Source organism: Myotis nattereri (assembly GCF_964212035.1).
Source record: "Myotis nattereri genome assembly, chromosome: 16".
In the NCBI taxonomy this organism is placed as follows: domain Eukaryota; kingdom Metazoa; phylum Chordata; class Mammalia; order Chiroptera; family Vespertilionidae; genus Myotis; species Myotis nattereri.
The window spans coordinates 16858234-16873077 of NC_138091.1; the positions used below are offsets into that span (position 1 = coordinate 16858234).

At 47.7% G+C, this 14844-nt stretch overlaps 2 protein-coding genes and 1 long non-coding RNA gene across 5 annotated transcripts in view; 1 reads left to right on the forward strand and 2 right to left on the reverse strand.

Annotated features, from left to right (window-relative positions):
* Positions 1-5946, reverse strand: EIF4A1 (eukaryotic translation initiation factor 4A1). Of its 3 annotated transcripts, none has more exons than XM_081109665.1 (11): positions 5859-5946; positions 4519-4567; positions 3973-4105; positions 3440-3579; positions 2328-2496; positions 1863-1972; positions 1521-1664; positions 1296-1433; positions 1104-1193; positions 763-842; positions 1-659 (listed from the first exon to the last, which is right to left on the reverse strand). In XM_081109665.1, the coding sequence occupies exons 1-11, from the start codon at positions 5879-5881 to the stop codon at positions 515-517; spliced, it is 1221 nt and encodes a 406-aa protein (XP_080965791.1). In that variant the 5' UTR covers positions 5882-5946; the 3' UTR covers positions 1-514. The 3 variants fall into 3 exon arrangements, with proteins under 3 accessions (XP_080965791.1, XP_080965793.1, XP_080965792.1); XM_081109667.1 differs by lacking the exon at positions 5859-5946 and adding an exon at positions 5233-5602; XM_081109666.1 differs by lacking the exon at positions 5859-5946 and adding an exon at positions 4778-4882.
* Positions 5005-14844, forward strand: part of LOC308532305 — a 26655-nt gene continuing 16815 nt past the window's right edge. Inside the window, exon 1 of the long non-coding RNA XR_013996971.1 lies at positions 5005-5821. This is a non-coding gene — a long non-coding RNA (uncharacterized lncRNA). The remainder of the gene's footprint in view (positions 5822-14844) is intronic.
* SENP3 (SUMO specific peptidase 3) overlaps positions 6770-14844 on the reverse strand; it is a 10114-nt gene continuing 2039 nt past the window's right edge. The window contains exons 3-11 of the mRNA XM_081109663.1: positions 13494-13733; positions 13287-13398; positions 12785-12932; positions 12619-12666; positions 12156-12233; positions 8159-8296; positions 7911-7994; positions 7741-7791; positions 6770-7301 (exon numbers count right to left, since the gene is read on the reverse strand). Coding sequence (XP_080965789.1) covers positions 7191-7301; positions 7741-7791; positions 7911-7994; positions 8159-8296; positions 12156-12233; positions 12619-12666; positions 12785-12932; positions 13287-13398; positions 13494-13733 — 1010 coding nt within the window. The 3' untranslated portion in view covers positions 6770-7190. The remainder of the gene's footprint in view (positions 7302-7740; positions 7792-7910; positions 7995-8158; positions 8297-12155; positions 12234-12618; positions 12667-12784; positions 12933-13286; positions 13399-13493; positions 13734-14844) is intronic.

A 14844-nucleotide genomic window follows, 5' to 3' on the forward strand; every position in this document is an offset into this window, starting at 1 on the left:
CAGTTTCCAAGTAATTTTATTCAGAATTTTGTTTCCTGAATCAATAAATACTATACAAAACAATGTAAAAATGGCTACTATTTTTTCTCCCCTGCTCCCCCCACATGGGGACAATCCCCTGGGCCACCTAACTCAAGGGTTCTCCCTCCAGATTTGGTCCAGTAAATGAGGTTGAGTGACATAGCCCCCTTGAAGAATCATTTTCAGAGGAATTTGGCTGGAGCAGGGAGTCTCGGGTTTGGAGGTTGACTAGGTTAGGGAAGTGGATTAGTGTTTTTGGGAGAAGAGACGGCGCCTGGGGCATGAGCCTACCCCAAAGAAAAGGGTATCTAAATTGTTCACGGTTCCTTCTTTGCCTCAAAAAGTGACATTTATTCAAAGGGAAAAAAAGAAAAAAGAAAAAAAATTGACAAGATGTCCATCCCTTGGCTCCCTTCCCTCCCCCCTCCTGCTCCTCCTCAGCCTGCCAAGGACTGAGAACCCTGGCTGGGATGAGGCAGCAGGCCAGCCCCTCTCAGATGAGGTCAGCCACATTGAGGGGCATCTCCTCGATGGAGGTGTTGTAGAAGGTCTCAATGTCTCGAAGAGTCCTCTTGTCTTCTTCTGTCACCATATTAATAGCCACACCCTTACGGCCAAAACGTCCACCCCGACCGATTCTGGAAAAGAAGGACACCTTAGGATACACGGGGACACAGTAAAGAGAAAACAAGCTTCAGCCCAGCGAGGACTGGGCATGAGGGGCTGGGTAAACACACTCACCTGTGGATATAGTTTTCCCTGTTGGTGGGAAGGTCATAGTTGATGACTAAAGAAACCTGCTGCACATCAATGCCTCTGGCCTATGGCAAGAAGATAAGAGCTTCAGCACGTGAGTGAGAAGAGGGCATAAGCCACCCGAAAGGAACTTGGGACTTTAGTATACATGTAGGCAGCCAAAGGAAGGCCAAGGAAATGATGTAGCACCTCCCCTGAAAACCTGAGGCATGCCAGATTCTATTCCAAGTTGCTACTTTCCTGAAGAGGGGCACTATTAGTCCCCTTGGAGAGGGAATCACCTTGGTTTCTCCCTTCTGTTTTGTCTAAATCCCCCCCTTACTTACCAGCAGGTCAGTGGTAATCAATACTCTGCTAGAGCCAGAGCGGAACTCCCTCATGATTACATCTCGTTCCTTTTGGTCCATATCGCCATGCTAGGATGGGAAGGAGGAGTGTAGGTATATTGGTTCTGAAAACTGGCTTAAGTGGGCTACTGACCCACACACACGGCTGGTCGGTAAGAGGGGCAATCTCACCATGGCAGAGACGGTGAAGTCTCGGGCGTGCATCTTCTCAGTGAGCCAGTCAACCTTTCTTCGCGTGTTGATGAAGATGACTGCCTGGGTGATGGTGAGGGTTTCATATAAGTCACACAATGTGTCCAGCTTCCACTCCTGGGGGTGAAGTCGGGGAAGAAAAATCAGTCAGGGAGCTATACCCAACAACTTACTACCAGGTCCGCCTCCTGCACTGGGCCCCACCTCTCTTTCCACATTGATGTAGAATTGACGGATACCCTCCAAAGTCAACTCTTCCTTCTTGACAAGAATCCGAATGGGGTCCCTCATGAACTTCTTGGTCACCTCAAGCACATCGGAAGGCATTGTAGCCGACAGCAATACCACCTAAGGGGGAAAAAAATAGCAAGTCTAGGATAGGAGCTACTACACGACACCTAAAACAAGCTAGTGCATAAAAAGGCTTGAGACTAGAATTCTCTGGGGTTGGGGTGGTAGAACAAGAATGAAGTGCCTGAGAATTCTAGTCTCAAGGTGCCAATCTATGAAGGATCAGCCATAAAGGCAAGACTAAATGTCTCTCACCTGGGTGTTGCTGTTGAGCTTTTGGAATATGTCATAGATCTGGTCCTTGAACCCACGGCTTAACATTTCATCAGCTTCATCCAGTACAAACATCTTGATGTATTTGGGAGCTACAGAACGGGGGGAGGGAGGGAAAGACAAGTGGTAATGAGGGAAACGCGATATATGCTTAACTCTCCCAATGAAGAACCAGAAATGGATAGGTGGTCTGCTCTCAGAATTCAAATTCTGATCCTTTGCCAGGGAGCCCCCTTGCCAGGCCCGACAATAGCCCTGGGAAGTAGAACACTACCTGGGCTGAGACAGGGAAGCCAGGCTCAGATGACACGCATGGGGTTCATCACAGAGCAACTCTTTCAGGGGAAAACGAGCTTCACTGGCAACAAGACTGTGGCCAGTGGAAAGACCGGGAAAGCATGCAGAAGAGGCTAGTGCCCCAGAGGACCAGAAAATTAAGATACTCACACAGGTATCTGCGATTAAGCATGTCAAACACACGTCCTGGGGTGCCCACGATGATATGGGGAGCTTCCATCTGCAGCTTCTGCACCTCTGCACGCACGTTGGTACCACCAATGCAGGCATGGCAGGAGGCACCCATGTAATCTCCTAAAGCCATGACTACCTTCTGTATCTGAACCCAGAAAAAGACAGGTGCTCATATATTATTATTATTAGCTACAACTGTGCCAGGCTCCATTTTAAGTGCTTCTCATGTTTTATTTTTTTCCAACTTACATGCACTATTATTAAAACTCACTTTTCAGGCGAGAAACAGGCAGGTTAAATGCATCTAAGATCACACTGACAGTTAAGTGTCAGAGACTCAGGATTTGAACATTCTGGCTCCTGAGAATACGATTCACAGTAACTGCCCTCTGAAATAATTCCAACATTACCATACTAGATCCCCACCCAATTTTCTGGAAGCAAATAGTGACCCACTTATTATTATTCTCATAGCACCCAGTTTTATGTGCAGAATAACATATATCCACGCCACTAGAACTGTTAGGTGGCATACTCACTCTTAATGGAGTTGTACTAGAACTACCTGCTTACTGTTAATCTACAAGTTACTAGAGCAATCACAGCTCCACAAACTTTAAAACTACACCCCTAAGCCTGTTAATATTAGTAATTTACTTATGAGACCAGTGTTTCTGATCTTTTCTCCTCCAAGACTTAGCAATTATCGTTTTATGTGCCTCAGGCATGAAACAGCTCTGGCCACTGACACAGGCATCAAGCTAGGATGAACTAAGGACTGTACATCTGCTTTGCCCCTGACTGATATAAGAGCAACACCACCAATCAGGTGTCTCCTTGCCCATTGCCAGGGGGTTTGTCCATAAAACAGCTGCCAGACTTGCTCAGCCAGCTAGGCTCCACCCAGGAGCCTTCCCATTTGACTCAGGAAATGGGAGGAGGAAATGATGTTTATTGGGTTTGGGTAGATACCTCACTTCTTCCAAGGTGGTGGTGGTAGTGGTTGGGGAGCATACTCAGATTTTTGGATTGTGCTAATTATTTCTAAATCGGTCTTTCAGGGGAGGAGAAATAAACTACACGCTCACCTGCTGTGCCAATTCTCTAGTAGGTGCCAGGACCAAGGCCTGAGTGGCCTTTAGATCCAATTCAATCTGTTGCAGAATCGATATGGCAAAAGTGGCTGTTTTTCCTGTCCCAGATTGGGCTTGAGCGATCACATCATAACCTAAAATCAGGAGAAAGACTCGCTATGGTAGAGAGCATACACTCTGGGATCATGAGACATTCAAGGTCTTGCAAAACACTATCAGTAAGCACCGAAGAGAGCTATGTGCCAAGCACAAAGCACTTCAGACTTTATTCTACCACAACCAGTACTCTAATGGGAACAGATCTGGTTAACTCATTTAGTACTGCATTTGAAATAGGCTAGAAATATAGCTGCAAAGAGAGAGTTATGAGCTGGCTAAAATACTACCCCTCTTAAAGCACAGACCAAAAGCCAAGCTAGTGTAAATAAAGGAGTTATTTTGTCCCTGGCTAATGAGACAAGCACCACCAAACACGTGCAACTCTACCCAGGGACAGTTCAGAACATGTTTTGGAGCAGAGATCTTACCCTTGATACAAGGAAGAATGGCTCGCTGCTGGATGGCAGAGGGCTTCTCAAAACCATAGGCGTAGATGCCACGGAGGAGGGACTCTGAGAGGTTCATGTCATCAAAGCTGTCAACGATCTCATTCCAGTTACTCTGTAGGACGGAAAGGGATTAAAGTAGTATAAACAGGGCTCTACACTGCAGCAAATAGGACCTTGTGCCCTCAAAGCTTCAGTCAACAACCTCCTCCCACCCCCTCCAGGGAAGCCAGATGGTTCTACATTGCCTAGGAAATCACTCTAGGGACCAGTCCACTTGAAAACTGTGAGGCTGGTGCTTGTAGAAGGGATAACAGGACCAACTTGAATGACATTTCACACATATTCTCAGGGACACAAATATTTTAAACAAAGTATATATAAAAAATTAAGACTCCCAGTGAGAAGAGCTTAACTACTCAGAGTTAGGCTATGCATTAAAGATGAATCCCGGGGTATGGTCCAGAAACCAGGGGACACTGCCGCTCCCCGAAACGAAGGATAATGGTGATAGGGCCCTGTTCTCACCTCGATGACGCCTTCAGGCTCCATTCCATCGGGGCCATTGTCTCTGGATCTGTTGGTTTAAAATATGAGTATACTGACCGAGAGGCACCAGACAAATCTTGGTAGCCGGCTCTTCCTACCAGCAACCCACCTTCGCTCCCTAACCCAACCCCTACTAGTTCCTAGAGACACAGCAGTTACATCTGTAACTGAATCAGGCCTCTGCCCCTTCCCAGGAGGGGCGCAGGGCATGCCCTTCCGACATGATGGGCTAACTCGCCTAGAAAAACCGGGAGGCCTGGAGGTGGTGGTTGCCGCCGGGCCCACGTGCTTCGGGCCGGGCCGCTCCGAGGCCAAGCTGGTGCACCTCCCACCACCGCCCCGACGATCCGGAAGTCCCGCCCTTCACCTCCCAGCAGAGTAGGACATCCCCTTCCCCCCACGTCACTGCGTTGGCGCCCTCCCCCACCCCCTGCAGCCCATCTCCCCCCCTCCCTCGCGGTGCCCGGATGTGGGAGGCCGCGGGCGGTGGCGGCCTCGCGCACAATGAGCCCCAGCCGAGCTAGCTAATGGGGAGATTGCACAACACTTAAAGGCGAAGCGGGCTGGGGGAGGGGAGGACATCAGGCCGCCATGTGCTCGCTCCCTCGACCACCCGGCGGCGTAACCCCCCCACCATGGAACCACCCACACCCTGCCCACCCCCGTCGCGAAATGGCGTCGCCCTCCCCATACCTCAGGGCGCTCACCCCCGAAGGAAAGTGGACCTGCCCACCCGCAGTTTGCCAATTGCCCGGCTTGTGCGGCAAAATGGACCCGCCCGCCCGGTACCGGGTGGGCTCCTGGCGGCTCACGCGGCTGCTCCCCGGGCTGAGGCTCAATCCGGGCCGCCAAGAAAACCAGCACTGAACGGCCGGCTGCTTTCCCCCCGACCGGTGTCTCAACGCGACGCCACGACTGGACTGAGGACCCAGGCCCTCCCCCGCCTTGGCCAGTGGTTCCGCCAGAATCCGAATCCGGCGGAATCCAGCGCGCGCCAGACCTCCCTCCGGCAGAAGCCACCGGGCCGCCCGGCTCCGGGCCACGCGCGGCGGCGACCGCCTCCGCCTCCCTTTCTCGCGCTGGGTCGCGACCTCGCGCCGCCACTCCGCGCCAGGGCTCGGCACCGTCTCGGGTCCAGGCCCCCACAGCCAGGCGGTGTTCGCCCTCCGCCGTGGATCTGCCCCGTCCCCCCCAGGACCGGTCTTCCTGGCTTGGTTCCCCGCACCCTGTGGGCCTCAGCTCTCCCCACCCCGCCGCGGGGGCCTCGGAAGGGAACGGCAGGGTAAGTGGCCCCCAGCTCGAGCAAATGCCTTCCTTACCGGGGATCTTGACTCGCAGACATGATCCTTAGAAACTAGGGCGGAGTGCCCGCCTATCGACAACTTATAGAGCGCCCGACCCCGCCCCAGCCATCGCATTGGCTTGGCCGCCTGGGCCCCGCCTGCCGGCCTTTAGCAACTCGGCGTGACGTTAGTTTGTAGGCGCTCTGGCACGTAGCCACCATTGGGTAATTGGAGCGCCTATCAAGTTGGTGACCCGCCCCACAGCCTCATTGGCTACTGGGCCCGCCCTTCTCACCGGTACGGAAGTGACATACAGGACTCTGGCCTCGAGGCCAGGCAGCCATCTTGGGGCCCTGCACCTCTACACGTGCGGAGGTGCTAGTGCCTGTCATGTGGCCTCGTAGACCCTATCATGAAAAGGGGGCGAGGTTTCTGCCTCCAGGGACTTCCGGGCTCCCGGGACTACCACTTCCCTCTGCCTTCTGCCCCAGGTGTTCTCTGGACCCTATTTTGTTCTCCAGCAGAGACTGGACAAACCGGATGTGTTCCAAGTGCGCAGGGAGGATGGGATCAGGAGCCGTACCCTGGCGGCTGGGAGGGCTCCCCTGGCTGGAGGGGGAGGGATGGGATAACTGACTTCCGGGCTTAAGAGCACTGGGGTTGCTGTCTGGAATCCTGGCTGGCTCCCTTCCCTTAAGTGTCCTGTTCCCCAACTTTAGGACCTCTCAGGCTCCCCTATTTTTGAGGATTACCTATGCTCCTTCTTCCATCCTTTGCTCCTCTGGGTGGGGGTTCTTTGTGGTGACTAAGACGTGGTGCGGCACTGTCTGAGCCCGGGATGGCAAACTGGCCCCTAAAGTCTCAAGACCCACAAAAGGGTCGCGGACAGCACCAGCTGGAGGAAAGCCTGAGGTAGAGCATATCCCTTAAGGAAGACCACCACTATGTATCTCCAAAGGATCCTTTATTGACCAGAGCAGGACCGTGGCGTTTATATATATATGTAAAAAAAAGTCTGAAGATCTGGCAGGCAGGAATCCCTTTGCCCGCCCGCCACCCCAGCAGATTTTCCTGGGCCCACCCACACACATGGAAGGAGGATCACTGCCCCACCCAGGCCACAACAGTCCCCTGCAGACGAGGGAAAAAGGGGCTTTTCCACGGCCACCCCCTGATGTCAGAAAACAACAAGTATTCTCTCAAAGAAAAAAAAAATACAGAAATCAATTAAAACATTTAAATATGAAAAACCAAAGGGAATTGGGTGGGAGAGGCAGGAGAGGAAAGGAATTGAAGATTCTTGGGAAGAAGGGCCTCCCATGTCCCCCTGCCCATTAACGAATGGGCTTGAGGCCTGGGATACGAGGCTCACACAGTGAGTTTGCAGTGACACAGCTCCTTGTAGATCTGCCGACGAAGTTTGGGCATGTCCTGCTGGGTGAAGCTGAATGGCTGAGACAGGGCCAGGTGCTTGCAGTACTAGGTGTTAACAAAGCAGGCCATGAGAACCACCTCCTGAGTATCGCCCTAAGTCAGGACCTGTGCTACACATTTCATATGACATGTATCTCATTTGATCTCTCAGAGAACATTTCACAAATAGAAGAATCCAAGGCCCTACAGCCTGGGACTCAGAAAAAGTCTGACTCTAAATCCAAGATGCCTATTTGGTACATGGCATACCTAGTATTAAGAAGAAAACACTTTGCAACGGGGGTGAGAAAGCAGGTATGTGCCAGAGACCAAGGATGAGGCCAATGTTGATGTGAAGCCAGAAAAGAACCAATGAAACCAGGATTCCTGCATTCTAACACACAAGATTACTCCCTGCTCCACAAGGGGCTGTGAGACAAATAAGGGATGTAGAAGAGCCTCCCATCTCCCTCCCAACCCTTTAATCCAACTGTCATCCGCTTACCTGCAACACAAAGGCGCCACAATCACTGTCATTATTCTGCCTGGCCACGTTCTAGAGAACAGAAAGAAGGTAGGGCCTTTACCTGGTGACTGCTAGGGATGTGACTTCAACTTCTGCCTCCTACCACTATCCCCATCATTAACTCCATGCCCCTTCCTCTAGAAACTTACCATTTTGAAGTAACCTTTCCAACCTTGATGGAAATCCAGCCGGTCTTTCTTCACTGCCTCAGCCTGTAGATACTTGGCAATATGCTGTGCAGATGGAGAAACGAAAGAAGTTGAACTCATGGTGTGGTGGTCAGGCACCAAGCCCAGGTTGCTTCTCCAGAGACCTCCAAACCCGCCTTTCTGCCTGGAATGCCTTGCCACTGGATGTCCTTCCCAATTCTACCCATCTGTCCCCTTCCCTCACAAACCTTAGGGCAGCGGCGGTTTAGGGTGCGCTGCGAGTCAAAATAGGTGATGGTGCGTCGCCTCACATCAACAGAGATGAGGGACCAATGCACCTCCAGGTGGATGGGGATTAGCAGCAGCTCCTTATTAAAGATGTCCACCTAAGGAGGCAGTGTCAGAGATCAGATCAGACAGCACATGAGTCCTGCCTACTGCCATGAGGTTCTAAAGAATGGAGAACCTGGCTGGCATGTCTCAGTGGTTGAGTGTCGACCTATGAACCAGGAGGTCACAGTTCAATTCCCGGTCAGGACACATGCCCACCTTGCAGGCTCAGTCCCTAGTGGGGGGGCAAGTAGGAGGCAGCTGACCGATGATTCTCTCATTATTGATGTTTCTCCCTCCCTCTTCTTTCCTCTCTGAAATCAATAAAAAGATATTTAATAAATTTAAAGAAAAGAAAAAGAAAAAGAATGGAGGAACAGGCGAGGGGCCACATGGGGGAACACAAGACTGTCCCTGGAGTGCGAGGCAAGGCTCAACATCTGATGTCTAGATTCTTGGCTTAGGGAGGAAAGCAAGACAGAGAAAGTGGTATCAAAACAAACACTCAGCAGCCCAGAATGGCCAGTTATTTTTCACATGTTAAAGGTACAAGTGCTGCCGAAACCGGTTTGGCTCAGTGGATAGAGCGTCGGCCTGCGGACTGAAGGGTCCCAGGTTCGATTCCGGTCAAGGGCATGTACCTGGGTTGCGGGCACATCCCCAGTGGGGAGTGTACAGGAGGCAGCTGGTCGATGTTTCTCTCTCATCGATGTTTCTGGCTCTCTATCTCTCTCCTTTCCTCTCTGTAAAAACTCAATAAAATATATTAAAAAAAAAAAAACTTAAAAAAAAAAAAAAAAAGGTACAAGTGCTTAGTAGCTAAACACCCAGGCTCAGGGTTCTAGAACCAGACTGCCAGGGTTCAAATCCACTTCTCCATTTACTAGCTTGTGACCTTGGCAAGCTACTTAATATCCCCTCTGTCCCATAATAATAGCAGCAAGTGAATATTTAAACGGGAATTATTGGCGAATGCAGCTGTAAGTTATGTTGTAGTGCAAAATTGCGAAGCCTTCAATCAAAACCAATGTTTCATGACATCTGTCATTTGTTTTGATGCATCTTTCAATTTTTAGGTTAATTTAATTATTACGAATTATAACTATTTTTCTAATTTCATCCGCTGATCGAAATGAATTGTTTTATTTCAGTTGAATATTAACCCATTGTAAAAGATGAAAAAAAAAAGAGAGTTTTCAAGCAAAGATCGAGTTGCGATTGTCCAGTTCTTGATGCATCAAAAGAAAAAGGAAAAGTTGCAGAAAGGTGCAATTACATTAGCTGCAAAACAATTTAAGTGCAACAGAATGACCATATCAAGAATTTGGAGCCATAACCGGTTTGGCTAAGTGGATAGAGCATCGGTCTGTGGACTGAAAGGTCCCAGGTTCGATTTCGGTCAAGGGCATGTACCTGGGTTGCGGGCACATCCCCAGTGGGGAGTGTACAGGAGGCAGCTGGTCGATGTTTCTCTCTCATCGATGTTTCTGGCTCTCTATCTCTCTCCTTTCCTCTCTGTAAAAACTCAATAAAATATATTAAAAAAAAAAAAAAACTTAAAAAAAAAAAAAAAAAAGGTACAAGTGCTTAGTAGCTAAACACCCAGGCTCAGGGTTCTAGAACCAGACTGCCAGGGTTCAAATCCACTTCTCCATTTACTAGCTTGTGACCTTGGCAAGCTACTTAATATCCCCTCTGTCCCATAATAATAGCAGCAAGTGAATATTTAAACGGGAATTATTGGCGAATGCAGCTGTAAGTTATGTTGTAGTGCAAAATTGCGAAGCCTTCAATCAAAACCAATGTTTCATGACATCTGTCATTTGTTTTGATGCATCTTTCAATTTTTAGGTTAATTTAATTATTACGAATTATAACTATTTTTCTAATTTCATCCGCTGATCGAAATGAATTGTTTTATTTCAGTTGAATATTAACCCATTGTAAAAGATGAAAAAAAAAAGAGAGTTTTCAAGCAAAGATCGAGTTGCGATTGTCCAGTTCTTGATGCATCAAAAGAAAAAGGAAAAGTTGCAGAAAGGTGCAATTACATTAGCTGCAAAACAATTTAAGTGCAACAGAATGACCATATCAAGAATTTGGAGCCATAACCGGTTTGGCTAAGTGGATAGAGCATCGGTCTGTGGACTGAAAGGTCCCAGGTTCGATTTCGGTCAAGGGCATGTACCTGGGTTACGGACACATCCCCAGTAGGAGATGTGCAGGAGGCGGCTGATCGATGTTTCTCTCTCATCGATGTTTCTAACTCTCTATCTCTCTCCCTTCCTCTCTGTAAAAAATCAATAAAATATATTTAAAAAAGGAAAAGAATTTGGAAACGTGCTTCCAAAAATAATTTTCATGGAGAATCTTATGCTAATGTTGATTCTTTGAAAAAACAAAACTAGACATAAATGCAAAGATTATGGAGAAAAACCTGAAAAACTTAGTAATATTCCTCTTAGCAGAAGAGGCACCATATTAGCCTTTGATAATATTTTTCCCGAAATACTGGATAATACGCTTCTGTCACTTCAACAAGTTATGCTGGAAGCAATGAAGAACGATGGCTCCAAAAATTTTAAGCTCACGCATACAGGGAAAGCAAAGCTTTGCAGCCGAGGGATCCTACCTACAAGTTTAAAATGCAGTAACGAAATTATTGAAAAATCCAGAAACTATATGAACACTCAAAATAAAAGTTAGGAGTACTATTTTTAAATTACTGTTTAATGTAATGTAGTTTTTTGATAATAAATGTTGCGTTCTATATTTTCTTTTGCTACTATTATGGGACAAATTATGTTCATTAACTGCTATTATTATTATGGGACAGGGGGAGTAACTCTTTATACCTCAGTTCCCTTATCTGGGGTGAAAATAACAGCACCTATATCACCTATTTGTTATGAGGATTAAACTAAATATCCATAATGCACTAAAAACAATGTATGGCACCTAGTAAATGTTCATCAGTTAACACAACAATCCTTCAAGGATGTTCTGTTCAACCGAACAACGAGATAACTGCAGCTTGAGAAAGTAAAGTAACTCGCCCGAGGTCACAGAAAAAATGTAGAGGTGGGACTCAAATACAGGCAGATAATACTTTCCCCGTAACAGGCATCATCCTTGACTTCCCTCTTTTCTTCACTTCCTACATCCAATCTGTCAGAAAGTCCTATTGGTTCTACTTACAAAACTTTATCCTAGATAAAACTACTTCTATTTCTACCATTACCACACTGCTCCGTTTCTCACGTGGGCTTCTGTGCTACTCTCTAAGTTAATCTGCCTGCTTCCACTCTTGCTCCCTTTCATCTCATCATTGAAATAAGAGTTCAAAACATGAAGCACTTCACAGCCTGCTTAAAACTCTTCAATGGCTTCTCAGTATACATGGAATAAAATCTACCCTATCCTCCATGCCTTACATGATCTATTCTCTAACCAAATTTTGTATCATTTTCCCTTGCTGTTTCAACCACACAGGCCCTGGTCCTCAAATGTTCTCTCTCACTCTGTGTCCCATGTACTTGCTGTTCCCTTTGCCTAGAACACTTCCCCCAAATCTGCACTTGGCTGGCTCATCAAGTCCCACTAACGGAGGCCTTCCCAGATAACCCAATATGAAGTTCCCACTTCCCACGCTACTACATTGCTCTGTTTTAATCTGTTTATAGCATTTAGCACCAGCTGAAACTTAACTTGCTTATTTATTCTCACCCTATAAAGGCAATGAAGTTTTCCTTAACACTGTATCCTCAGTGCGTGGAATGGTACCTCGCACACAGAAGACATTTGATAAATATTGAAAGATTGAATGAACAGGTTGAGGAAAGAGTTCATAAAAATAGAACTCTAATTCTTTAAAGGCAAGGTGTTAACATAAGTAGATGTAAATTCATAACTCACGTTTTTGGTCCACCTTTTCACCCCATCATAACCCTTGGTGCGGAGTTTATCGTAAAAGAAACTGTTGAAGAAATGCACCTGTGCCAATGATAGAAAAGAGCTGGATGGAATTAAAAACCTCAGGCCTTCGGTGTCCTGTCCTTTCATTATGGCTCTAAGACTGCTTTCAACAACCTGTATCCCAATTGCCAGAGAGAGAAAAACCCCCAAACATGTTTGTAACTTTATCTTAGAGCTTCCTATCCCAATTTGTGGGTTAGCCATAGGGGAAAAACACTAAAGACTGGGGGAAAGAAATAGACTTGTTAAATTCAGGACCAAGACTATAGATTGGAATTTAACAGATTACCTTCTACCCAGAAACTAGGACCCTCTTTATGTAAAATGGGAGATGAAAGGGACTGAAAAGCTGCTCAGAACTGTGGAAATTCCCCTGGGAACTGAAGTACCTGGGTAGGCCTACCTTTTCAGGGACTGTGTCCATGACCAGGTCTCCATACATGTTCATCACCTGGGGAGAAGATGGGAGGCAACTTGCCATGGAGGGTGTGATATGGGTACAGGGGTCTTCCCATGAAGAGGGCCCCAGACACCCTGCTCCCTCTTGGGCCTGTTTCTCTCCTCCTCACCTGGTCATTGAGCCAGTTCTGTCCATACAAGGTCCCCAAGTCATCCATGGTCAGCACATGCCGCTTATAAGCCACTCGGAAGCCCCTCACCATGGCATTGCCTGGCATCCGCTGGTAGGACTGGATCAGCTGTAGCACCAGGCCCTTCCTGAGTAGGCCAAGGATGGAGTCACTCAAAAGACAAGGGGGCTAGGGCACACAGAAGTCCCTTCTGTTGTCTAGGATAAGAGTCTAATCTTCCCCCCTTTTCTGGGTCATGGGTCCCTTTTGAGACCTGCTAAAGGCCCACTCCTCAGAAAGAAGCACATGAATACTCAGGTATACACAGTATTTCAGGATTCCAGGTAAAGACCCTCCCAGGCACTTTGCCTGCACATTACCCTGCTTTAGTTCTAGCTTCCTCCTCCTTCCCAAGTACATCCCTCTGACGGAAAAAGCAGCGTTCTCTGCCCACCCCCTAAATCCCAGCCCTCTTCTAAAGGGCATCGCTTTGATGCCTCACCTGGAAGGCGTAGAAAACTCCTGCTGGAAAATGTCCTCCAATTTCTCTACTACCTCATCAGTGCTAAGGGGGATGAGGCTGCCGTAAGTTTGAAGGAATTCATCTAAGATGCCTGAATGCAGGAGGGAAAGAGTCTAGGGTAAGACTTCCAGACTCTGACCTAGGAGTCTGTTAGGGAAAGAGACTCGGTCCCCTAGGGTTCCTTACTCTGCACGCAGGTCACATGCTCCTCCCGTAGGGGGCTGTGCTGGCCAGTTTTCTCCCCGGGCCGCTCTGCCTCTTCTGCAGTGTCCAAATCTGAGCCCTGAAAAAGCTCCTGGGCCACATGGTCCCCGATGCTGCACACATTACTGATGAGGATGCTGGCATCAGGGGGTGCCAGACTTCGGTCCCCTTCTGGCCCAGATGGTCCTCCAAAGCCGTTGGGCAGGGTACAAGAGAGGAGGCCTGCAGGGCAGGGGAACAGGATGGGGATGAAAAACTGGTTCAGATCAAAGGACAATGGGAAGTCAATATAAACTCTTAAGGAGAACCTAAAGCATGAGATAAGCATGTCCAAGAGGTTATATAGGGATAGAGAGGAAGAGTTACTAGTTAACCTTTGAACTATGTGGGGGTTAAGGAGACTACATCCCCCTCACACATGTATAACTTTTAACTCCCCCCAAAACTCAGCTGTCCCATAGTATCTATGGGGGATTGATTCCAGGATCCCTGTGGATACTAAAATTCACATATGCTCAAACCCCTTATGTAAAATGGTAGCGCACAATGCATATAATCAGGCTTTTGCATCTGTGGATTCCCAACTGCGTACTGAAAATAGTCTCTGAACTCTAGCCGTTAGCTCAGTGGTTAGAGCATTGGCTTGAGGACTGAAGGGTTGTGGTTTGATTCCGGTCAAGAGCACTTAATTCGATTGCAGACGCAAATTCAGCCCCAGGACCCGGTTGGGGGGCACAAGTGGGAGGCAGCCAATCAATATGTCTCTCTCACATTAATGTTTCTGTCTCTCCCTCTCCCTTTCATTCTCTCAACAACAACAAAATTTTTTAAAAAATATCCTCAGGTGAGGATAAACAAAACAAAAAAAGGTCTTTGATTCATGATATTTGAATCCCCAGATGTGAAACTCACAGACATGGAGGGCCAACTTCAAATATAAGTGGACTCACACTGTTAAAATCTGTATTAAGGGTTAACCGTACTCATAGGAGAAAAGCAAGACTAGGGAGTCGGAGAGATGCACCTAGCACAGTACCTGACATATATAGCAAAGGCTCTCAATAAATAATTAGTAAAAACACAGCCTAAATTGTTTAGTGTGATTCTCCAAAAGAGAAATATTCGGAATGAGAATGCCACACACAACCATACAGGTGATGTACACTCCACAGCTCAGAGATCCCATCCCACCACTGTGAGAATGGCACCCTCTGGAGATGCACCTGCAGGGCCTTTATCCTCAAAGACTGAATGAAGAGGGATTTCAAGTGGACAAGACTGACCTTTCTAAACCATGTCTCCCCTTTCCGTCTCTGCACAGAATGAACACCTA